The sequence below is a fragment of the Triturus cristatus genome, chromosome 2_2 (genome assembly GCF_964204655.1).
Source record: "Triturus cristatus chromosome 2_2, aTriCri1.1, whole genome shotgun sequence".
NCBI lineage: Eukaryota > Metazoa > Chordata > Amphibia > Caudata > Salamandridae > Triturus > Triturus cristatus.
The window spans coordinates 924380102-924406629 of record NC_140582.1 but is presented as its reverse complement, the minus strand read 5'-3'; the positions used below and the strand labels follow the sequence as shown (position 1 = coordinate 924406629).

Below are 26528 nucleotides of genomic sequence, written 5' to 3'. Positions count from 1 at the left end.
ACGCTCTAAAAAATCTCATGCGAGCAGCCCTACACCAGTTGTTTCCTATGATCGTTACCTATCGGACCCTTCTTTGGGTAAGCCGCCTCTTAATATATATATATTTTTGCAATCCCATGACCGCTCCTCTTCCCTTCTTACTCCTCTCTCTTTGCCCCTTCTTCTTTTTTCTTCTCTTCCTTTCCCCTCTTCTTTTCCCAGATTATCCATCTACCCCCCGGAAGTTTCCTTCCTTTGTTCCTTCCTTCTTTTGTTATAGAACTGATGTACCTATTCATTAGATGTATAAGTTTGGTCTCTTCGATATTATTTAGAAGAATTTACCTCTAGCAGCATCCTGCATTGAAAGGTATTGTTTTCTAATGTTTTTTAGTTTCTTTGCATGTTCATTCATCTTGTGTGTATTATCTTTTTCCTATTAATCTTGTCTTTACTCCTTTGGGTGATTGGCCGTGATATGATTGCTCCGTCTTGAATTTATTCTCCTCACGCTCAGGGTGATGGGTTATTCTCTTAATTGACATCTCTTATGTTATTTGTTCTTCTTTTTATCTCTTGGGTGCACTACGGTTCTATCTACCTCAAGCTGTGCATGAGGCTGGTTCTATGTATCCTACATATCATCCCCTTCTCAACTGGGCCTCCTTGACTCGTACTAGGAATACCATTTTCTAACATCCCTGTGACCCTCCCTTTTTTATGAGAACTCTGGAGGTGACACTATTATATAAATATTTTGTGAATCGACTGTTTTCTTTAAAAAAAACTTTTTACACTTTGATGTATGTCTTATGTCTTATGATTCTACGATAGATTTCGTCTGTTTCGTCCCACACGCCTTTTATCATCGTTGCCCTGATGAAGGTGTAGCCCTGTATGGGCGAACACCGAAACGTACGTTGGCTCTTACCTTCTCGTGCCCACCAGAAGATTCTACATGTCCCTATTAACTGGGAATACACGAGTTTTCTTTTTGTCCAATTTGTATATTGTGGATGTTAATTTTAAATCCAATCGGAAATTAATATGTATTATTGAAGCATATATGTTTGTCTTGTCTTACTTATGAGTATGATGCTTGATTGAGTCGTCTATGTGTGTTTTTTGTGTGGGATCTTTTGTTCAGGTGTAAAAATTGTATTGCCTGATATATTGTTTAGATTTTTTATGCAAGTACTATCACCTTGATTATTCCAACTGAAATAAATCTTGACCTGTTATATCTTCTTCTCTAGTCTGTCTTGGCCTAGTGTTCCTTCTTATAAATTTGACCAATCTGTGGGCATACTGTAAATCAATTTAGTGTAGACAGCGGGTTTTGCTTTCTCCGTTTGACTTCTGTTGTTCCCTATTTCCCCTGTCTACCTATCCTACCTTTAGGGACCCCCCTTATTTTGAATAGTTTTCTTCACAGCCCTGAGCTGTGGGGGTTTTCTCATGTACCTGTATCCGCTGATTTGCCTCTTGTGTTGTATTTAACATAGTGCACCCCCTATGTCCTCTCTTTCTGTATAGGTATAGATACCTTGCTCAGTTGTCACAGCCTCTCTGTTCAACTCTATCAGGATATATCTAGATCTCCTTCCTTATATTTTTTTCCCCCCCCTTCTACTTTTTTCTTTTTTCCTTCCCCTTTCTTGATTATCAACATGGAAAGTATTAAAACATTTGGTTTCTCTGATGAAGACTTTGCCCGTATGATCGGGACTACCCCTGATAGTAATAAACAATTTTCGCTATCTAGGGGCCTTGAAGAACAATGGACAAAACTCTTGAATCTTAAAAAGAAATCTAAACGTACGGAGGCACATGCCAATTTTATGCTGGAATATCTTAAGGCCGGTACCATCCCCATAGGCCTACGGGTCCGCAACATCCCGGGCCTGTTTGTTCAACTAAGACTCTTTTTGGAAAAGTGGGCTTTAATTTCTAATAGATGTTCCAGAGATTGGATGATGCTGATAGTTGAAACTGCTAGAGAGGTTCTCTCCATTCTCAATAAAGAAATTGAAGAAATGGAAGAAAAACTTAAACGAGATAATGCTGTCGAGATAGGAAAAAGCAAACTGGAAGAAATTTCACTTGAACTTGACTCTTTCTCTGAGTATCTCCTCAAGAAAAAGACTGACAAATTCAAAAAAGACATCAGACTTTTCTCCCAAGAGCGAGCCTATCCATACTTGACCCCTAACTTTTATACGAATACGGATTCAGATAACGAGGAACCTACCAACTACAACCCCAACTATAACCCGGCGTACCAATCTAGACAAGAGAACTTCGACAGAACCACTCCGTCGAATCGTTTTTTAGGGAACCGCAGGGGCAACTTTCGCCCCAGGAACCGGAATCCCAGACAGAGGGGCTTCCGTCAGGATCCAGTACAACCTCAGATGTACATACAAACGAGGCAACAACAATATTGGAAAACATAAACTATATCCCTGTTTTTAATTTGTCACTCAAAACCATAAGTCCTGAGACGTCTGAATTGCTATCTAGAGGGCTTTCTTTTGTTCCATCTACCAACTTTAATAAGTTTGAATTCATCAAGGACCTTCACTCCTTCTTTCGTAAAATAAGACTCAAAAAATTCTTTCAGATCAGACCCTCTGCTGATAACAACAGCAACAGATCCGGACTCAGACCTCCCTCTGAGTTTACTCCATCGCTGGACTCGCTGGGACCTGAAGTCCGTATCTTTGAGAAGGCAGTCCTGACTAGAATCCAACAAACTTTGAAATATGTACCCAAACCCACATCCAACCTCCCAAAGAACAAAACGATGCTCTCCGTACGCTTAGAGAAAATGAACATCTTACCATCAAACCATGTGACAAGGGGGGAGGGATCGTTATTTTTGGCACCCCCATATACATCGATAAAACAACCTGTTATCGGTAGACAAACATTACAAGCGTATCAGTATGAACCCTGAACCTGCACTGAAACACCGCATTTTGAACTTGGTACGTAATGCTGTGGATGAGGGACACCTATGTACCAAGGAAGCCGAGTTCCTTACCCCCCTCCACACGTGATTACCCATTATCTATGGGGTGCCCAAGACCCACAAAAACGTGTCTGATCCCCCCCTGAGACCCATTGTCTCCACCATTGGGGCGGCCACGGAGCCACTCTCCAAGTATGTCGATCATTTTCTCAAACCGTTGGTTGCCAATCTTGATTCATATGTCAAGGATACTGGCCATTTTATCGCCAAGATTGAAAACCTTGACTACCATAGTGACAGGGAACTCCTTGTTACTATGGACGTCGAGTCTTTATACACTAACATCCCCCAAGAAGGAGCCCTATCGGTTATTCAGGACATATTGAGTTCGGAACCAGAGATCACCAATGCTCCCTTTATTCTCCAATGTTTGAAAATCATCCTTGGTGAGAATTATTTTGAATTTAACAACGATTATTACTAACAAACCCAGGGAGTCAGTATAGGGGCCGCCTGTGCCCCCAGCGTCGCATGCCTATATATGGGGAAGTTTGAAAGAATTAACATCTATAATGACATGGCCCCCTTTTTCGAAAATGTCTCTGCCTGGTCCCGCTTCATAGATGATATTTTTTTCATCTGGAAGGGCGACCAGGCGTCCCTGGACGAATTTGTCCAATGGATCAACCTTGCAGATCAAAATATCCTTATACATCAAACCCACCTCTAGCAACACGTTGCTCCAATTTGACAGCTACCATCCCCGCTGCCAAAGGGAGGGCATCCCCTTCAGCTAATTCCTTCGATTGCGAAGAAATTGTACTGAGATGAAGGACTTTCTCCACCAGGCTGACATCCTGAAAACTAAACTTCTGAACAGGGGCTATCCCCCCAAACTGGTGAAGAATTCTTTTAAAAGAGCCAGGTATTATAACCGTGACTCCATGTTCCATCTTAAGCAAGAGAAATCTATGGACCGGTTGGTTTGTGTTACTCGGCATTCGAATATCAATCACAAAATTCGCCAAACCATCAATTCCTTTTGGTATCTCCTAAACATGGATGATAAGGACCGATTGCCTAAACCCCTTTTTGCGTTTAGAAGGAACAAAAATCTCAGGAACCACCTCGTCCGTGGCAAGATATCAGAACTCCCTTCGCCCCTCCGCCAATTGTCCATTACTGGTCTATCTCCCATCACAGGCAACCACCGATGTGGGTCCTGTCAAGCATGTCCCAATGCCTTGGTCAGACAAAATATTAACATCAATAAACGAACCATCAGTCTGAAGGAAATGACTAACTGTCGAACCTCTAATGTCGTGTACGCGATTTTCTGCCTATGCAACCTGACCTATGTCGGTGAGACTGGTAGGGAATGTCGCCTCAGGATGGGTGAACACAAATCCAATATTCGCCTAAAGAAATCAGGGACCCCCCTGGTCTCTCATTGGACCGATCTAGCTCACTCAGAACATGACCTTAAATGGATCATTCTGGAAAAAATACACACCCCTGTGGGCAAGGACCCCATGGGCCTCAGAAAGAAGAGGGAAGTCTTCTGGATCTTTTATTTGGACTCTGTTGCCCAGGGCCTTAATGAGATTTGCCCTTGGGAAAATGCCATCATATGAGATCCGTTTGTATGGATTATGAACACGTCTAGTTGCCCTGGTCTCTTGATGGACCTTCCTTGAATACTGGTCTGGGAAACATCTGGTTCCTTGTATTTAATACATATTCCCCCTTTTTGAAATAATTCCTTTGAATTATGAACACCTTTTTTAGTCGCCCTAGTCTCTTGATGTATCTCTCCCAAGTTGTTGATGCCCTTCCATTCCTATGAACTGGCGCACTCCGCACCTTTTCTTTATTCCTTTTTATTTACCACTTTTTTAATAGCCTTTCCTTTTCGAACTTTGGTCTAGGAAACTTCTGGTTCCACGCATTCAATTCATATTCCCCCCCTTTGGATTAATTCCCTTTCCTGTTTCTTTCCCTGTCCGAATTACTGCTCCCGGTGAGAGATTTGGCTTTTGCTATCTCGTCTTATATTATTCGTTTCTCTGGGCGAACTATTGGATAGCCACGTCCGGGTTATTCTCCACCTGTCTACTCCCCTTTTAGGATTTATTTAATTTATATTGGTTTATTGGTTTCTTTGCCCCTCTGAATACGCTGAAATCGTATGCCTCCATAAGAATGTTGAACATTATACCTAGATTCCTCTTAATCATACCCTGTTCCAACATGGCCGCCAATGCAGATAATTCCCGTTGCTGCGTATCCTGAGTCCGTTGCTTGTTTCGCTATCTCGCGTAGTCCCGCGAGATTCTCTATTCTCGGTCCCGCGATTGGTCCCAACTTCCTTAAAACCCTGGGTTAGTGAACTCAGATGTTTATTGCCAACTTCGTTGTTACCCGTTCGCCTGACTCCTGTTATCATTGTACGGTAAGATACCCCTCCTTCCTTCGCGTATTTGGTCCACTATCCCCTGCACCTGTATCTTATGTTTGGACGCTTGATTGGGCGTTTGTAACTCATTAATCTCTCTAATGTATATTTCTTGCCCCTGCGTTTGTTTATTATCGTTGAACGCTGCCCTCTCTTATTGATCCCGTTGCTTAGCCTCTGAACTTGAGTTGTTGTTGACGCTGCACTAGGAAGAGTGTCCACCTCTTTCCTCCCTAAAATGAATTTGGTGTATTGGCCTCCCCTTGCTGTCTTCTGCCTACCTCTTGAAATGGACCATTACCTTATTCCTCTTTAGATCCTGCACTAGACGGCTGGACCTGAGATGTTCTCTACCTTCATCCTTTTCAGCCATGACTGTGAATATTAGTCTGTGGATTATTTAAACGTACGGCTCTCGCCCAATGGTGGGCCCCCTTTCCTTGGTAAGCGTTTCCTTTAAGTTGGCGACCTTGACACTCAGTAGCACTTGCATCAGTATTCTGCTATTTGATCTTGCTTATTATTTCTATTTATGTCTAGATAGGAATGGCCCTGTTTATGTTCTTGGCCATCCCCCCCTCATTTATTGATTCATATCCCGTTTATACGCAGGGTTACCTACCCCCGACACTCTAAAAAATCTCATGCGAGCAGCCCTACACCGGTTGTTTCCTATGATCGTTACCTATCGGACCCTTCTTTGGGTAAGCCGCCTCTTAATATATATATATTTTTGCAATCCCATGACCGCTCCTCTTCCCTTCTTACTCCTCTCTCTTTGCCCCTTCTACTTTTTTCTTCTCTTCCTTTCCCCTCTTCTTTTCCCAGATTATCCATCTACCCCCCGGAAGTTTCCTTACTTAGTTTCTTCCTTCTTTTGTTATAGAACTGATGTACCTATTCATTAGATGTATAAGTTTGGTCTCTTCGATATTATTTAGAAGAATTTACCTCTAACAGCATCCTGCATTGAAAGGTATTGTTTTCTAATGTTTTTGAGTTTCTTTGCATGTTCATTCATCTTGTGTGTATTATCTTTTTCCTATTAATCTTGTCTGTACTCCTTTGGGTGATTGGCCGCGATATGATTGCTCCGTCTTGAATTTATTCTCCTCACGGTCAGGGTGATGGGTTATTCTCTTAATTGACATCTCTTATGTTATTTGTTCTTCTTTTTATCTCTTGGGTGCACTACTGTTCTATCTACCTCAAGCTGTGCATGAGGCTGGTTCTATGTATCCTACATATCATCCCCTTCTCAACTGGGCCTCCTTGACTCGTACTATGAATACCATTTTCTAACATCCCTGTGACCCTCCCTTTTGTATGAGAACTCTGGAGGTGACACTATTATATAAATATTTTGTGAATCGACTGTTTTCTTTAAAAAAAACTTTTGACACTTTGATGTATGTCTTATGTCTTATGATTCTACGATAGGTTTCGCCTGTTTCGTCCCACACGCCTTTTATCATCGTTGCCCTGATGAAGGTGTAGCCCTGTATGGGCGAACACCGAAACATATGTTGGCTCTTACCTTCTCGTGCCCACAAGAAGATTCTACATGTCCCTATGAACTGGGAATACACGAGTTTGCTTTTTGTCCAATTTGTATATTGTGGATGTTAATTTTAAATCCAATCGGAAATTAATATGTATTATTGAAGCATATATGTTTGTCTTGTCTTACTTATGAGTATGATGCTTGATTGAGTCGTCTATGTGTGTTTTTTGTGTGGGATCTTTTGTTCAGGTGTAAAAATTGTATTGCCTGATATATTGTTTAGATTTTTTATGCAAGTACTATCACCTTGATTATTCCAACTGAAATAAATTTTGACCTGTTCTATCTTCTTCTCTAGTCTGTCTTGGCCTAGTGTTCCTTCTTATAAATTTGACCCATCTGTGGGCATACTGTAAATCAATTTAGTGTAGACAGCGGGTTTTGCTTTCTCCGTTTGACTTCTGTTGTTCCCTATTCCCCCTGTCTACCCATCCTACCTTTAGGGACCCCCCTTCTTTTGAATGGTCCGAGGACCGAGACGGTATTGGACGGATTTAAGTCCGCCCAACATCGTAATTAGCGCCCTAATGTATTTACGGATTGTGGGAAATTGCTTTCTTTCTATTGGCTGGATGTCAGAAATACCCTTTTTTAGGTCTCGCTGAGCCCCAGCGCTTGCGCTGGCTCGGAGAGACATTTTATAGTTGGGATTTTCAAAGTGCTGCCGTGGCCTAAAGCTTCAGTGCACGTGAACGTGCACGCGCGCAGCGCCATGTGTCTTTCCTCCGCAGCACGCGATCGCAATCGCGATCACTTTCACTTTCGCGGCCGCGTGGCGAAAGCTTGTTTTGTTATTGTTTTACTTGCTGGTAATCACGTTTATGTTCTTACAAAGATAGTGATGCTAACATATAATTCACATGAGTACCAGATAATTTACAAAAGGTCGGATTTATGGTTTTTAGGCTCCGGTAGATGACGTGATTTGCCAATAATCACATGATGTTGAGCGGATGCTGAGATTTGAACCTGGTTTATCAGTTTCATAGTTACTAAGGGCACAACCTCTCGCAGGTAACTGCAGTAACTGATATGGGACAGGCAAAGGAGAAGAACAGAAGAGACAAATTCTCCATCACTCCGACTCTCCAGTCTTCTCGCCTGCCTCAGTCCTCTTCAAAGCAAGTGCTAATGACTTCCCATTAGCAGCTTCTTGAGGCCTCTGTCACACCTGGAGGTAGCCTGGAGGCCGGGACACCTCATACTGTGAAGACCAGGAGCAGCCGTTGTCATTCCGCTCTGACAGCCGGCTGCGTTTCCCCTCCCGTTCAGTATATGCATACTGTTTGCTTGAAGAGAGGCCCGGGGTGGGGGGCGCAGACGGGGTAGCTGTTCGACAAAAACGCCCACCAACTATGCTCAGCCAAAGGCCCTTTGGCATCTGGCCAATTGTCCGCCTTGCCAATCGAGGCTGTTTGTTAGATTCCATGGTATTGATATTATTCGTACAACATACGAATGCCTTGATGTATAGTTTGAACGCAAACAACAAACAATTGTGGAAATCAAATACGTACCTGTCGTTTCGTATGAAGATGCATTTTAATTGTTCGACAAAGCACCTTGAAATACAGCGTGAAGCAAAGTTTCTATTTTTCATTTGAGAAACTCTTCAAAGGTAAAACTCTTTTTAAAGGTGTTCATTAATGGTTTTGCTACCAATTAATCTGCTGGCGTTCGTATTTCTGTCATCTATGCTTCCATTCTCGTTTATTTATTATCTTGCATGTAGCACTACGTGAGAACTGTAATTTTAAGTGTTTATTTACAAATAGAATCTGTACATTTTATCCTAAAATTAGCGGAGTGCCGAAGAACCCCTTAATCATTTGCCTTCATACAACACAACAGATGCCTCTCACGTATTTCCGACACAATCGAACACAATGTTACATCACGAAGACACCGTAAACAAACCGCTCATTGTCTGCTGAGAATAATGTGTGGTGTTTTCAGTTAACTGTGAATGTATTACTTTGTTGTTGATTGCTTTCTATTCGGTGTGGTTTTAGTCCTCGATCTCATTCCACAATAATGGAATATTTTAACCATTTGCAATGCAATAGGTCTCGCATTTATGCGAGTTTGAGCAATTGACATTGCAAATAATAATGCCTTTTGTTTTTGTTTTTGTTTTAAAAACATAAATAAAAGGCTTTGTTATTTACAATGCCAATGGCTGAAACTCTTGTAACTGCGAGACCTATTGCATTGCAAATGCTTGTTTCTATTTGCTAGATGACAGCATGCGCTTCCTTTTATTACCCAATAATAGCAACCCATTTAATGTTTTTCTCTATATGCCATGAACTGCTTTTCTTTCATTGGCAGAAGGTCAGGTTCCTCTTTTCTTCTATTGGCTGATTAACTTGAATCAGATTCAAAAACTTAAAATTCAGTTGCAATTGTGCGTCATATGAGGCATCAGCTAATCGAGTGTTTTCATTTTGTATTTCAGGGTCCGCCTCTTCTAATGGGATATCCAGGGCCCCCGGGGCCCCCTGGCCCTCCCGGCCCACCTGGAGTCGTATATCTAAATGTAAGACTTTCCATTTACACAGTTGCTTGTTTTCTCCAACCTGCGCGACAGATATGAGAGCCTGTGAGTCTATTCGAGGACAAAGGTCATGGCGCCCTTTCTCTGATCAAGGGCTATAGACAGTATAAACAGCTAGCTCTAGTGAGAAAAAGGAAGGCTTGGGATACGTCGATCTGTCATAGGTCTGTTTAGTGCTAAGGTCATAGAGATCTGTTTACAGTGGTTGCTGGTGACATTTGAAAGTGGCGGCTGGTGACATTTGAAAGTGGTGAGGTGTAAAATTATTGTTGTACTGCACTACGGGGGGAACATTTTGAAAAAAGAGTGGACAAATGATGCATTTTCAAGCACACTTGAGGAAGCAGGAATGTTAATAAAGCAATACGATTGAATTATTTATCATTTAAGAAATTGCTGGGTGTTGGATTTTTTGGGGGAGGTTATTACACAGAGGACCACACAGAGATGTTGAGAGTGTGGCAGAAAATAAGTATGGTAACAGACAGCAAGACAGAGTGTGGAAGAGAGGGCTCACCTGTGCTAACTTTTAGTGTCCACTGTTTCTGGCACCAGTGCCACCTTCACACGCTGCCCATGAGAGCCAGCTCATCTCTGCCCACCAGTGCCACCTTCACACGCTGCCCATGAGAGCCAGCTCATCTCTGCCCACCAGTGCCACCTTCACACGCTGCCCATGAGAGCCAGCTCATCTCTGCCCACCAGTGCCACCTTCACACGCTGCCCATGAGAGCCAGCTCATCTCTGCCCACCAGTGCCACCTTCACACGCTGCCCATGAGAGCCAGCTCATCTCTGCCCACCAGTGCCACCTTCACACGTTGCCCATGAGAGCCAGCTCATCTCTGCCCACCAGTGCCACCTTCACACGCTGCCCATGAGAGCCAGCTCATCTCTGCCCACCAGTGCCACCTTCACACGCTGCCCATGAGAGCCAGCTCATCTCTGCCCACCAGTGCCACCTACACACGCTGCCCATGAGAGCCAGCTCATCTCTGCCCACCAGTGCCAGCTTCAGACTGGTCTCAAGCACGTTACAGGGCTCAGTTGGAATTCAGAATGCTGTGAACTGGCACATGAGCCCTCTGGGTGCCTCCTGTGAGCTGTTGCTGTGCTCCACCACCAATAGTGTTAACCGGGTATTCTATTGTGAAAGACTGAGGGCTTCAAGGAGAAAAGTTTAGGGGATCCTGTCCTGGTGAAAAAGGTGCAATGCAGGGAGCTTTCTGACCGGAGAATATTAAAAGTAGAGATGAGCACATGAAAATGTGAGGCGTTTGTGTAGTTCACTTGTGTGCTAGCCCTCTTCTGTGAGGGTGATTGAAGCTTGCGCTACTGCTGCAATGCCTCACTGGGAGCTGTGCATGCTCCTGCCGCTGTTTGAAGGAGGCTTGGGGCTTTCCCCTCCTGGGCATGAAGTCGATAGCTCAGTAGTTTCCAATTCCCAGAGGTGCAATATATTTATTCCGATGTGACCTGTAGCCATAATATTTCAGCAGAAAGAACATTTATTCTACTTCATACGTTCTCTTCAATGATCCCAGGAGCTAAACAGAAATGTACGAAGTAAATCCTTATAAAAACAAGCTTTCTTGCAATGCACGTGCTGCCTGTAAGATGGCCGCTCACTTGGTAAATGAGCCTGTTAATGAAACCGTTCTCTGCCTGTCGCAGGTTTTCTATCAGTTAGAGCTCTACCCGAAGCTCACACAGTGAAATATTAGAAAGCAGCTCAGTGGATTACTGCACCGATCACAGAGACAGGGAGGCCATGTGGCCTGCGTCTTCTACCAGTAAGGTAGCTCAGGGGAATGGTCCACTCAGGCGGTGTTCATGGCCTGCCGCTCAACGCTTCTGTGACCAGATGGAGCTCAGTGGGTTAACTTAATGCACCTGAAGGGGAAATGCATGTGTAACCTGCGCGGGTATGAAACCTGTGCTCACCGGTTGTAGTGAGTGAATTAGTGGAGGTCCTGGTGGATGCCAACAAAGAATGTGACACGGGGCGCCACCAATGTATGATTTGCAAACAGGCAACATTTCTAGGGTAGTGCTGTGTGCGCGGAAACCTCCCAGCGGCCGACTCACACTTTTGGAGGGGTCTCCTCAGAGGTTAACTTAGGAGAGGCAGCTCTCTAGATCATGTCTTAACACTTGCGCACTGGAGTCGCAAAGATGGACACTTTATTTGCTTGTTATGGGCAAGTTATGTCAATATTTTAATGACGAATTGTAGCAGACATCGGGTGTGTGGAGAATGTTCTAAAACAATTTAATCCAGACTAAGTTTAAAGAAGTGTGGAATTGAGATGGGCGTCGCCTGAGCAGCCACATGGAGTGAACTTGATTCCCCTGGCAGTGAGGCGCCAATTACTGACTACAGTCAAACCGTCAGTACAACTTTGTAAAGTCTCTGTGGCAACTGGGATTTCTAACTAAAGTCCCCGGGGTGTGCTGGTGCGTTGTGCTCCCTGCCCTGCTGTTGCCGTCCTGGCCTGTGTGGAGCCCAGCGCGGAGCCGTACTACATTACCCAGCAGCCCTAGCGGCGGACCCGGAAGCCGCCGACCGCCGTTTCGCGCCTGGAGGCGCTTTAAAAACGGACATTGACACCGCATCGCGGGACCGCGCGCGGGCGGCGCCGGGCTAAGCCCGGGCAAAGGGCGGGCCCTCTGTGGTCCTCAGAGGCCAGAAGAGACTGGACTGGGCCAGGTTTCTGTGCATCTTGTCGAATGGTGGTGACCGCGCATTGACTATTGTTGCCATTTGATATATCCATTTGTTTTTTAATCTGATTGTCCTGTTTGTGAGTGCGTAGGCAGACACTAGGGTTTCTGGGCAGAAGCTTAACCAATAAGCGAACGGAATGGTTAAATCAAAAACTGATAAAGCGATGGCGGCTCCAGCTACCCTAGATAATTTCCTGGTCAGGAAAGTAACACAGATTAATAATGATAGACGTGTATCCCTGGGGAAAGGCATCGTGATTGAAGATACATTATTAGAAAATGATTCTCTAAGCCAGCCCCAAGACCCTGAGATCAACCCGAGTGGTGTTATCTCTACGGCCCTCCCAGTTTTCATTCCTGTAGAGGTGGAGGTCCATTCTGCTTCTCGGGTGTCGTCAAGTTCTGATGCTGATGTACTAAATGAGACCCAACCTGAGACTAGGCATACGAGATCATGTAGAACACGGTCTCAAAGGGAGAACGGGAAACATAATAATTGTAAACCAAAAAAGAAGGTCGGCAAGCCAAATACTGGTACTGTTATACCAAACCCTTTTGTATTCGCGGCCACTAATGGTGCTGGTAATGGAGCTAATCTAAACTCGGATATGATTGCCTCACTCTTAAAAAACTTAGAAGCTTCTTTTACTGTCAAAATGGAGGAGCTTATTAAACCATTAACCACTAAGATTGATGATTTAGCTAAGGAAGTGATAAGGCTGGGTGACCTGTTATTGTCTCGGGAGATAGTTCAGCCTAGTGGAATTGATTACTCTGGGGGGAAAAGGAGAGATACTGCTGTTCCTAATGATATACAGAATAAGGGGAGGGGAGAATCTGCTGATACAGTTATCCCAGGACCCGTAACTTTTACCCAGCCGGATATTCCTGTGGAAACTGTTTTGCAGCAACAATTATCCATAACTCCCCACAGCATTAGAGCCTCTAGTGTGGCGAGACACAATGGTCATCTTAATCTACCACCAGACTGTGCTCCTTTTGTAGTAGTACTGACCAATGTGCCCTCTTGTGGCACCCACCCTGCATCTCCCCATGATGAATCCTTTATCTCTCTGAAAAATAAGACAGTGTCCTGGCTCAACAAAAATTGTGGATTTCCGATTTCCTATTTTGACGAAATATTAACAGTAAGGCGTGTAAACTGGGTAGGGCCGTCCAAAAAGTCTGGTTCAGGGGACTGTATAGTCGTAAATTTTAAACACCCCCAGCATGTAGCAACCGTACTTTTGAGAGCTGCTGCACTGGTTTATAACACAAATAGTATCTGTGTACGCCCCTTGGGTTATTTTTATGCACATTTGTGCAAACCACGACTGCAACAGAATTTAACCAGGCGGGGACGTGAACCTTTTACTCCCGTGCAAGAGACCCATCTTCTGCATAATATTACTAATTCCTGTGGTGTAGGTGGACCGATTGGCGTGTCTAATAGGAGTGTTAATGCTGGACACTATCAATATGGGCCGAATCTTCACACACAGAATAGGTTCGAAGTATTATCTGGTCTTGAACTGTGCGATTGACGGGGGGCACCTGCAGCTCAGGACATCGGGGCTTCAGGTGAACCTACTAATCCAGATAATTTGGTAGGTAAATTGTCAGGATGTCTTGCTGTCTCTTGGAACATTGCGGGTCTTTCTGCCAAAATGTCTGATGTAAACTGGGTGATCTATATCAAACAATTCTCGATTATTTGTTTACAAGAAACCTGGGAATTGGGATGTGAACTCTTTTTGGAAGGGTATAGGGCCTTCTTCGTGCCAGCCTTGCCATCTGTGCGGGGTAGGCCCAAGGGGGGCCTTGTAATTTTTGTATCTATATTAATTTCCTGTGAAGTACAAAGAATTGTTGCACAGCATACAGGTGTAATGGGTGTAACCTTAAGTGGAGGTAATGTCCATGTCGGGCTGGTGAACTTTTACAATGCTGTTCATGATAGTGGTGGCAGGAATCATATTTATTTTTTAAATTCCTTTGTTTCAAATTTTATGGAAAATGTGGGCCATAACCTCCTGATTATGGGGGATTTTAATTTGCATCCTTGTATAGACCCATTGCACAAATGTTTACCAGAAATGGTATGTGATAGGGCAGACTGTCTCCACATGGAGCACACAAAGGAGGGTGAACTGTGTAATGACTTTCTGAATGACCATGACCTCTGTTTGGCCATGTCTTTAAAAGACCCGCTATTTCGCTTTGATACCCCTACTTTTAAAGGGCATGGAAGGGGTACCTTTATAGACCATATATTGGTCTCTCAGACGATGCAAACTTTTGTAGATTCTTTTACCATCGACTTTAGTGAATTCAGTGACCATAATCCTCTTATAATCGGTCTAAACTGCCCATGGTTGAAAAAAGGTATTACGAGTATCAGGCAAGGTAGTTTGGTTACAACTGATGGTAAGAGGCGCTTAAAATGGTCTATTGTCTCTGAGGATGTCCTCTATAAGAATATCACTGCAGGTTGTGCCGAGGACATCAAAGTTTGTATGAATGGGGGAGGTGAACCCAAGCTGGTTCTAGAAGCGTACCAAAACATTACGGAAAGGGTATCAGCATTTCTATCGGTCCCATATAAACCCCGACTTAACTTAGGCCCGAGATGGTTCAGTCATGACTGTACTCTAGCTGCCCGTAATTTGAGGGTAGCCTTGGCAGCAACCCCGAGGAACAGGGAGGCCGTAAAACTCTGTAGAAAGGAATATAAGGCTACTATTGCTGCCCGTAAAGAGTTTTTGAGGAAAGAGGCCTGGGAGGAATTGCTTGATCCCGCTACTTTGAATAACAGCACTAAATTTTGGGGTCTGGTAAAGAAACCTTTTTTGACTGGGGACTCGGGAGATGGACTGGTTTGTTGTATAACAAAGGAGGAATGGGAGAGTCATTTTAAAAGTTTATATTATTCAGAGGCAGATGCAACTTTGGTTGCTGTCCCCTCTGATAGGGAAAGTACTGCCATCATTTTTGATATAAATGAGGTTCTGGTTGCTATAAAGGGTCTTACTGCTAACAAAGCCCCTGGCCCTGATGGAATACCACCTGATCTTTATAAATCTGATCCGGACTTTTGGGCTCCCATTCTGACTGCTGTTTTTAATGCAGCAGCCACATTGGGTTGCCCGGAGACTTGGGGTCTCTCAACAATAGTTCCGGTCTTTAAGAAAGGAGACAGGGGTAGTGCTTTGTGTTATCGCCCAATCTCGTTAATTGATTCAATGGTGAAGATAATGGGGAGAGTTATACTCCAACGCCTAACAAGCTGGACGAACGAAAACAATATTTTGTCGACCTCTCAATATGGTTTTTGTGAAGGGCGTTCAACTATAACTCAATGTCTTAATTTGTTTCTTATATTGAATAAATATACTGTTGTGTATAAAGGAACAATTCACCTTGCCTTCATGGATCTGTCCTCTGCCTTCGACTGTGTCAACAGGGGGAGGCTGTGGCAGACCATGAAGGATAAGGGTATTGATAAGGGGATTGTGGAGTTCCTTGCGGACCTGCACAACGACACAAGAGCTAACGTGAGGTTTTCATCGACCGGGGAAACTACAGGAAGTTTTAGTATCAATAAAGGAGTACGTCAGGGGTGTATTTTGGCCCCTTTTCTTTTTAACTTTTATATAAATGACCTTGAGGCTGTCTTACAAGAGGTAAAATCAGACTGCCCTAGAGTTGGTCTGAGGTGTATCCCTCTACTTTTATATGCTGACGATGCGGTCTTAATTTCCAGAACAGAAGTTGGTCTCCAGGCACTATTGAATGTTTTTAATAATTTCATGTGTGATAGGGACCTTAAGGTCAACAACTCAAAATCCTATATTATGCATGTTGGCCGACAACCAAAGAAGAAGTTCAATTTTAAATTGAATGATGTCTCGATCCCTACCACTCAAACATTCACCTATTTAGGTATCTTATTTGATACCAAACTTAATTGGGCTCCTCACTTGGCCAAGAAAAAGGGGGAAATGACTAGAGTCAATGCCTCCATCTTCAATACTGCGTCTAAACTGGGGAATAAACCAAATGTGGCTATGATGAAATTATACAACTCTAAATCCATAGCCACTGCTGTATACGGTAGCGAGATATGGGGCTACATAAATGGCGAACAATTACAAATAGTTGAAAATAAATTTCTAAAACGCCTGTTATGTGTCCCATGTAGTACCTCGAACTTAATTGCACATGAAGAACTTGGCTGCCAGTATTTATCCGACATTGTCAGCTTAAAACCTCTGTTATGTTGGGTAAAACTATGGTTAAGTGATGAAATCCCTTTAACACATTTGATAGTGGAAGACCTTATATCACTTGATCATGCCATGTGTGTACCTTGGCTTAAATACCTGAAGTCCCAATTTTTGAAACTTGGTTGCCTGAACTTGTTTGATAAACCGAGGGATATAGTCAAGGGTGATGTAGCAGCAATTAAAAAAGTTTTCTCTATGAAATGTATTGCCCTAAGAGATGAAGTTGAGCTCTTAAAACCTAATGTTAGAAAGTATATTATGCTGAGTACTTGCAATTCTATGGAAAAGTATCTAACATGCCCCTTCACCTCACATGAGAAATTTTTGCTGACCCGATTCAGGTTTAACATTTTCCATCTTCTCTTATTTAGACCCACGGCAGATATTTTTAAGAAACCTGTAGCTCCCTGTGGCTGCGACGGGAAGTCTCCACAGGATCTGCTACATTTTATGTTTTTATGTACATTTTATGAATATCCCCGTAGGAGATACCTTGTTACCCTTTTAAAGAAATTAAATTTTAAACAAATTAGACCTGCCTTTATGTACTTACAGCTGCTGCACCCGGATAGTGTCCTCCAGGTGTTAGAATTTTTAAAATTGACACTAAGATTTAGAAAATGTTTAGATGAGTAAATGTAACTTCCTCTGAACTATTAGTCGCCCATTGCACTTATGCACTTTTTTTCCTGTACTGTTTTGCCTTTGCACTCTTTTATGGAATTTATGTATTGTATGTCTGTGTGATCGATTTTGTCATTATTGTGATGTTTTTTAATATGAACTGTTTATTGATGTGTACTTTTATGGATTGAAAAATATCCGAAATAAAGTCATTATCTATCTATCTAATGACGAAGGTGACATAAATAAATTGTAATGTCTATATTTCACAGACAGGTAATACAATGTCAAACTACGAGCACATTTATAGACGCAGCACATTCACCGATATGCAGCAACATTACAGGAGTGTCCACAACCCCTCCCCGGGACAGAGGTTTAATGCTGCCCGGGGGGCAACAGCCTCCGTAAACACGCAGCGAGGAAGTACTGCTGCTGCGATTCACAGCCCGCATCAGCTAGCAAGATATCATCGCAGTCAATGGTATTAATTAAACGCAGTTGATAAAGCTGAGAATTATAGCTTTGGATAACAGGACAACCGGTTATTTACAGAATTTACAGACGATATAAGTTCAGCGCAAAGTGCTTCATAAAAACACAAATGTGTATATATAACGAGCCTTACACATTGACACCTGCTGCTTTTTAAGAGTCGGTGCCTGCCGCCCCCCTCCACCCTCCAAGGAACTTGCTTATCATAAATCACGCCCTGCATTTAGGAGCATTACAGCCCGTTGTCCGTCAGTGCAGCCAGAACTCCTTTCACACACTACAGAGGCGGGACTGAGCAGAGGGCAAGGGGTTTTCAAACATTACTTCCTCTGAAGGCAGGTAGAGCTGGTGCGGAGCCAGTTACACTGCACAGTGCCTGAGGTGTCTGGTGTCTTTTCTACAACCCTAGTAGCCCATTTGATGTAAACTGTCCCAAGGCCAGTCCTCCCCGAGTTAGCGCAGGCCGAGCTCTGTGGTAAACAGGATTCCCGCACCCCGGCGAAGCACCATTACTTTCTGCAGTTGTAGTCTGGCCTGAATTGACGAAAGCGCGTGTGACTACGCATTTGAGCACAGGCTTTTCGAGGTCTATGTGGCCCGGTGACAGCTTTAAGCCCCCCCCCCCCCCTCGGATCTGAGCAGAGGGCCGAGGTGGCAGCACAAGAAAAATGAGAACATTAATGAAAACGAAGGGGCGTTGCAAGCTATGGAGTCATTTTTAGGTCACGCGCCTAGCGTTGCAGTGTGTTCCATTGCTCGTGCAGCGAGACTTCATGTAGGGGCTTCTGAAAGCTGACCACACGCTCGTGCATGTGGTTTAGTTATCGTTGCAGGCTATTGGGCGTTGAGTGCGTCTTTCTAACAAAGACAGCATGCAATTGGGCAAATGTGGGGGCATGTCCCGCATTTGCCCCGCCCACGGCCTATTGGTGTCTATTACCCGCAGGGCCGACATCTGTTTTGCATTATCGTGCCCAGACTTGTGCGCCATAATGCAAAACAGATGTCCTGCTCCCTGACAAAATCGCTTGCGCTCTCGCGCACCCCTCGCAGCATTGCTTGTAGTGTTTTGTCTTTCTGTCATGATGACGTTGGTGCTTTCAGATCGCTTATGGAAGTGCCGTAAAATAGATATGTGGCTAGTTAGATGACCTCTCCACAAAGCAGCGCCTTTCTAAGGTGTACTTTAAGCGGACATATAGCAGGTGTTAAGTTTTCTGTGACATTTTGTTGCATTATGTTTGAATAATATCGCACGGCGCCTTCCGCTGCTCACGACCTGTTGGTGTTGATGTTATTTCATTGTTCATTCAGCGGCGGCTGAGAGCTGCTCGCGGCCTCTGGATGCCGCGTGCAAAGGCGCCACGGAACAGGTTCATCATGTTCATCATGTTTATGGCTTGCCTACCACACAGCATTGGGACAAGCACGTCGGAGGCGATCTGTTGAAATTGTGTGCCTGCTAAGGACAGGACAAGACGCAAACCTTATTTTGGAGGTGGGGAGCGGAGATAGACTTTTTGCTGAAGACTTCCTTCTAATCGTTAGATCGTACTCCTTTCCTCCATTTTAAACCCTTGGATCACGTTACCATACTCCGCTAGCTTGTAGGTGCAGAATGAATGGTGAATAGCTCACTGAGCACTCCAAGGAATAGGGCCTTTGTTCCACCAGCAGAAATGGCGGAAAATACCAACCCACCTGGCCTTCATTCAGGAAGATGATAAAACATAGCTCAGCAACCTGCAGACTCTAACATGATCTTGGACTCTCAAAAACACACCACTGACAAATCCGTCAGCCTGTAGATAGATCTACTGATTCCAGTCCACAAGCCGCACCAAGCAGCCACCATTACCGTATAGCAGCAAGGACTCCCAGAGGATTCTCCCAGGAGACCTCTGAGCTACCCGATTCTCCACACCGAGACGACTGAAAGGAACAACATGGCGTACTCTTTGTCCCATCTTGCGCGGCTCTGGCTCATTAGCACGCCTGCTGACAGCAACAGGTTCAACACTACTGTGTGACAGAATCTCACACAACCCCTCAGACATAGAACATACTCCAAGCACACCTTCCCGCCAAACATCCGGCTCCCCTGGCGGCAGCAGTGCGCTCCACACATGTTGGATAACTGTCGCAGCCACTTGGAATTCGGTTGTCATGAAGTATTTATTTTACATAATAATCTCGCATGGACTGTTTGCAAAGTATAATACCGAATTGTGTGCACACACTCAAACGACCTGATTTTTTTTATGCCTCTCAGTGGTATTCCGGGCATTATCCCTGGAGGATGAAAGGCGGAGTCAGCCTGCTGGGATTTGAGTTTGTGACTCTTGATGATCTTGTCACATGCACTCGCGTCGAACCGTAGCGCTACGAGGCAGACGTGGCTGACAACACATGCTGGATACTGGCATTAAAAATGCCCGCATTTCGGTGTGGGTGGGTGGGGCAACATGGAGAGGGGAAGGTATGCCCAGGTGCTGCCATTGTCCCTTTTTTAACTCCTGATCTTCGCCGAGCACTTTGCTTTTATTTGGGGGTTCAAACCAGTGGTCGAAGTGGGCAGAATCGGCAGGGCAAGGCGTGCCCCTACTTCTTTTATTAAAACAATTCCGTTCCCCTACTTTTTCTTTTCAAAATTGTGTCCCAGGACGGCAGAATTAGCAAAGGCCTTCAGATAAGGCTCGGCTTGCTCTGCCCAGAGGAGACATAGACAATGTCTACTTCTGCTCTGCGCTGGCAGCTGCCCTCCTCCTCCTCCCTTTTTCTTCCTCCTATTCCGTCTCTTTCTGTCTCCCTCCTCACTTACTGAAAACCGTGACTTGAAGAAACGGTTCACAACCTCTCTTTCCTTCTTTCATTTAGTTGCTTCCCTGTGAAATGGATCCCAAAAAGCAAAAAACACTCTTGCTAGAAATGCCCTTTTTCTGACATTTTTCTATTCCAATGTGCAGCCTCGGGACGGAGAGAAATAAAAGGTTCAAAATATGAAAAATAAATACATAACAAAATAAAGCAAGACAGAGTGCTTGCAAAGTGACCAGATTGATTGTATTCGCACCTAAACACATTAGCGCCACTTTACAGAGTTTGCAGTGAAGCGCTACTTTTGTTTTCCTGTCTCACTTTGAACAGCATTGTTCACCAATCCTGAAGGTATTGCAATACCTGGTTGATGGGTGGATTGGAAAACAAAATGTGTACCACGGCTCTGTGTTTATGGATGTGGTCTTTTTAAACCATACTGCTTACGTTTTGTAAGGATATAAGCAATGGACATTGAAAGGGTCTTTTCTGAGCCCTGTAGTCATGTCCTTAACTTTTCAGGTAAAAGCACTCACTGATTTCTAAATAGTGAGTGAGAGATCGTTAAGGTAGTTGTTTCTGCTTACATTTCACAAGCTTTACTTAATCTTGCATTCCATATGAGTGTTTGCTTTTTCTGGGATGTTGTTACTTTTATGTAGGCAGCATATTACTCTTATCAAGTGCATAATTTTAATTGAGCCACATCCAAGTGTTTATAGCGAGCACAATTAGGTTGCAGCTGAAGGCGGTGCGAGTTTCTCTCAGTGGGGCAGTATAGTGTTCAGTGGGGGAGAGGATGTGGCACTATGGCCAGAGCTGCCGACTTTGGAACCGGAGAACCGGGTTCAGCCTTCATGACCAGTCCAAGAGACCACTCTCCTGAGGGAGCACATTCCCATGCTAGACCTTAGAAGGCCCCACTAGACCTTAAAAGCCCTGGTGTCTTAGCACTAGCAGGTGAACCCTGGCAGTGGCAGGTGTGGTTTAAACTTGAAGGCCTGTCCATCACAATCAATACTGATGTTCATCTCCAGTCTTGCGGGCAGGCCTACGAAGCAGCACACCCTAGAGCAACAGTGATCCAGTCACTGTGACTCTGTCACTGAGGTCACAGGAACCTTGAGCAGATTAGAGTGGTGCAAACGGTGTGACCGCACCGGGCACCTATTTCGGGTGGGGGCGTAGTGCTTGCAAGTATACATCCATACTGGCGCTAGAGAGCAGGCGAATGGCCAGCAAGGGGGTCAGCAGCAGGCAGTCACAGCACTCGCAGTCCAGGCAAGGCCTGATGACCACCCACTCAGATATCTGTACCAAGGGAAGCCTGGAGGCCATAAACGCTAAACACCTGAAACAAGAATTTGCAATGCAATAGGTCTTGCATTTGCGAGAGTTTATGCTATTGGCATTGTAAATGACAATGCCTTTTATTTATTTGTTTGAAAAATCAACACATTAATAAAAAGGCATTGTAATCTACAATGCCAATAGCTCAAATTCTAGTAAATGCGAGACCTATTGCATTGCAAATGCTTGTTAAACACTTGATTTCGCTTTAACAAGGCATTCAAAATACCCATGAGGACGCATGTTAATTATTCAGTTGCGGCCGACAAAACGGGCGGGTGGGGGGGGAAGGTAGTGGGAAATCTGTATAAAATTAAAATAAAAAACGTACCTTCCTCAGCTCCTGCTGCTCCTGGCGCCTTTTAGGCAGCCGCCCTGCTCCTGCTCCCTTAAACCAATCACAATGCTGCAATGGCAGCGTTGTGATTGGTGAGGCGCAGCGGAGAGTGCCCCAGCCGGGCCATTTTCTCTATGTAGGCTGCATGCAGCAGCCTACATAGAGAAAAAGGGGGCGTGCTCATGACTGCTTTGTTCGGCCCTGGGGCTGACCATACAGTCAGTACCCACAACAGTGGGCAAAGCCACTCCCTCCCTGCCCTCAAGCAGGACCGACAACCAGGCACTCCAGGGACTTCTGCTTTTTCGCAGTGCCAGATGCAGAAACATAAATGGTACTTTTACCATTTATGTTTCTGCCTCCTCTCACCGCGAGAAAGTAGTGGGTGACTCACCCACGCCCCAATGGAGGAGCCGCCACTGCCTGTTTATGATCAGGCAGAGATGGTGGAGAGGAGGGACCACTTGTCATCTGACCCTAGGCAGCGGAGGGGCCCCAAGAGGGGAAGTATAGAATTCCAATAGCAAATATGTCCATGCAAAAGAGCAATTTTCATACTTTCCAATATACTGTATCCAAATGGATAGGGACTTTGAGGTTTCAAAAGAATTTAGCATAGCCAAGGCATCACAGGAACTGACATCACCCGACCACTGACTTGATGTTGATATCACACAAATTACATCACATGTTAACCATCTAAAGGTTAATAATGTTGTGGTCCAACCCTGATGACGTTCTGGCAAATTACAGGTGCAAGCCTCAGGGCCATAGCAGCATAGGGAATAATAAAGCATTCCCCACCAGTGGACCCATTGCAGATAGAGCCTACCTCTCACCTCAGAGCCATGGGAAATGATGCATGACCACTGAAGGAAAGACATAGGGAGGAATGGAGTGAGCACTCCTGCGGCAGGATACGAGCAGGCATCCACCATCTAAATTGACTGGCAGAAATATACTTGTTTACTCTTCTCCACTAGATAAAATGTAAAGCTGCGAGCATTGTTCTCTATGGCTTGCCAATAAGTGCGGGTGTCCAGTTACCCATCCTCTGGACTCGCTGCTCTTTCCCTGTGCAGTTTATTGTACTTTGTCTGGTTAACCACTGTTTCCCTGAGTTGACCCTGGTTCCCCAAGTGGACTCGCATCCCCGCCACCCCCCCCCCCCCCCCTCTGATGAAATTGAGGACCCCAGGCTGTGCAGGGTGAAGGATAATTTCCTTGTGCCACACCCCCATGAGCACAAGTGGGGTGTCTCTTAAGTCTTTCCGGACTGTGAGGGCTGTCTGTGACTAGATGATTTGGTCGCGTGACAGGGTGTACCATCATTATCCCCCATACAATGTATCACACTTACTACGCATGTCCCCAGTCAGCGCTGACAGATTGCAACAAGAACATGAACTCAGCGGATGATGCATACATGAAAAGTGGCTCCGTGTCACTTGTCGCACTTTCAGTGGGTCCTGGCGTGTTAGGGAACAACACTTTTCATGCTTGCATTTTTGGATCAGTGATAAAAGCAAAGCGGAACTATAAGTCCCAGAATGCAATTTCCAGTTGACAAAAATGCCAGGACTGGTTGAAAGTGTCCTCCATGATGTGGACGCGTTTCGTAACAATACTGAGACTTGCAACAGGGCAGATGTATTTGTTTTATCCCTAACTGAGAGGGATATTCATTTTTATGAAAACATTGTGACCTGAACTGCTAACACAAACTAATGTTTGTTTATACTTTAGAAACGTGCAATCACAGTTGCCCCAACATATTGTGATTTCCCGCAGAGAGAGAACATTCAATGACACCTTTATTTTACACATACCCTGGGGCAGATTTATGAGCCCCTTGCGCCACTTTTGCGTCACTTTTCCCATGTTAAAAGTGACGCAAAAGTGGCGCAAGGGGCTCATAAATCTGCCCCCCTGAATTTAAAACTACCTTATCGTCCTGTGAGTTCCCCAAACGCCGGCGAGGATACATTTCTAGGCTTTGTGGCAGTTAGCCGGTGCCATGCACTGAATGGCCACCAGATGTCGCTGCTGTGCCTCAGTTTATCTGCTCCCTCCAAGAGAGGGTTAACGGAGTCTCGGGCCAGATCACAAAACATTTTTAACAGATGCTTTTTTTTTTTTAAACATATCTTATTGATTTTACATAACAAAATCCAGGGAACATTAGCTGGTATTGCTTACTTGACAGCATAGGAAATCCCATAGGAGACACAAGTGCAAGCACAGAAAGAGGAGAGAGAAAAATACCCCAAATATATATATATATATATATACAGAAGCCCCACATGTTTAACAATATCAACAATCGCCATTGACCAGCAAGGGTATCCACATCACAGCGCCCGCTTTTCGTCATTGCTCAATACGTTCCCTACTCAACTGAACATGTCATGTTATATATCTGCCAATAATAACAGTCCCTGGTAACCTTGTCCCTCCTACGAAGAGAGACTAAAACTAACAACTATACCCACTCCCCCTCCCCCCTGCAGACTCAGCCAGAATCAACATCCCAATGACCCACATCAATATAATACATTTATGCAAATCCCATGTCACCTTGCATGAACAATAATTATCACGGTACATTACAGACGTACATCAGCCCATACTTGGCAGAGCACTGTGGCAAGAGGCTTGAGTGAATGTGTCATAAATCCATCAATACGCGTGCACATCGATCACTATAAATTCTTCCAACATCGCATTCCAGTCCATGGAAATGGGTCTTTTACACAATCCCCTGTGTTCTTCCCTTTTTAGTTCAGCACCCTCTGTCCTACCCCACCGAACCATTTTGTTGTGCCATTCCAATACTAATGGCGGTTTAGCGGTCTTCCACCTCATGGTAATGTTCAGTTTAGCTAGGATTAAGGCCAGATTAGCAAATTTATTAATATGGTTTCACTTCTTTCCTTTTGGGCCCAGCCCCAATAGGCAGTATTCCAGTGAGTCATTATTCCGCACCAGGGCAACATCATTTATTATCTTATATACCGGTGACCAATAATGTCTTAATCTTGGACAACTCCACGGCATATGTATTTCTGTAGTAGGGGATCTCTGTGTATAGTCATAATCTATGAATAGTCCCGCCCATGTGCGGGGACCCCGGAGCAATCAAAATCTCTTAAGCTGTCCTGCATTTGCAAACCTGCAAAGACACTTAAGAGACAGACAAAATAATACAGCCTAATAACAATATGGCTGCACTGGCCAGCACTTCATCTGAAGTGAACACAAAAGCCAAAATAAAGTTTAAATGTCATTTTTATTCACATCTGACATGTTCCTTTATTGTATCACACTCCCTTCACCAAAATCCCTTTAAACAATAGAGAGGAAGGGGTGGACAGACAAGCCCTATAGGCTGTCATTATGTGTCTGCTAAAAGGATACCGTGCCTTTAAGGAACTCTCCAGAGACCCCCGGTATCCCAGGATGCACAGCCAAAGCAAGTTACTTTCAGTTCTTTTTTCCGGCTCCTGCTAGCAGGACCCAGGAGCATTGAGCTCTACCCTTTTGGGTGGTTTTTGTGACTAAATTGTTTTTGTTCTTGATAAAAGTTTGTTCATTCGACGTCTAGAGCCTTTCTCTGCTGCTTGGTGCAGTTTGGACTCTCTTTTCAGCATGGCTTTATTTGATAAATGCCCTGAGTGTGGGAGGAAAATGGCCAAGACGGACCCACATGATGTCTGTATTCTCTGCAAGACCTTCTCCAAGAGGACCCTGAGAGACAGAGAGAAGATTCGCCTTCAGGGACAGGAGAAGCAGAGAACAGGTGGGACTTCGGGGCATGGAGGATCTCATTCCCCTTCCTCTGCCCATGCTTCAGCAACTGGAGGGAACTCCGGGCAGAAAAAGGAGCAGAAACGACACCTACCGGCTGGTAGATCGCGTTCGACGTCGAAGGCGACGACGTCGATGGCGAGAGGTAAAGCACCGGTGTGTTCGCCGTCGATCCAGGGCTCTGGATCTCGGCGTTCTCGACGTTCGACGTCGAGAGAGGGGCCGGCGAGACCTAGGACTAGGTCGCCGTCGAGGATTTCACAGTCGACGTCGACACACCATCGACGTCGTACCGAGCCCCACAGACAGCGCAGCTCGCCGTCGAGGCGAACCCGCTCGTCTCCTTCGCCGTCAGCTCATGGATCGGCGCTGACGACATCGACGCCGAGACACCGGCGAATGCCGTCGCGACGAAGGAGATCGCCGTCGCGACGAAGGAGATCGCCGTCGAGGCACAGATCGTCGTCGAGGCACAGATCGTCGCCGTCGAGGCACAGATCGCCGTCGAGGCGAAGGAGATCGCCGTCGAGGAGACATCGCTCACCGTCGACGTCGAA

General features: G+C 44.8%; 1 protein-coding gene across 7 annotated transcripts in view; it reads left to right on the top strand.

Annotated features, from left to right (window-relative positions):
* Positions 1 to 26528, top strand: part of LOC146862954 (uncharacterized) — a 376918-nt gene that overhangs the window by 268232 nt on the left and 82158 nt on the right. For all 7 annotated transcript variants that reach the window (XM_085642327.1, XM_085642326.1, XM_085642324.1 and 4 more), the window contains one exon: positions 9431 to 9511. In XM_085642327.1, the coding sequence (XP_085498453.1) occupies positions 9431 to 9511 (81 nt within the window). The remainder of the gene's footprint in view (positions 1 to 9430; positions 9512 to 26528) is intronic.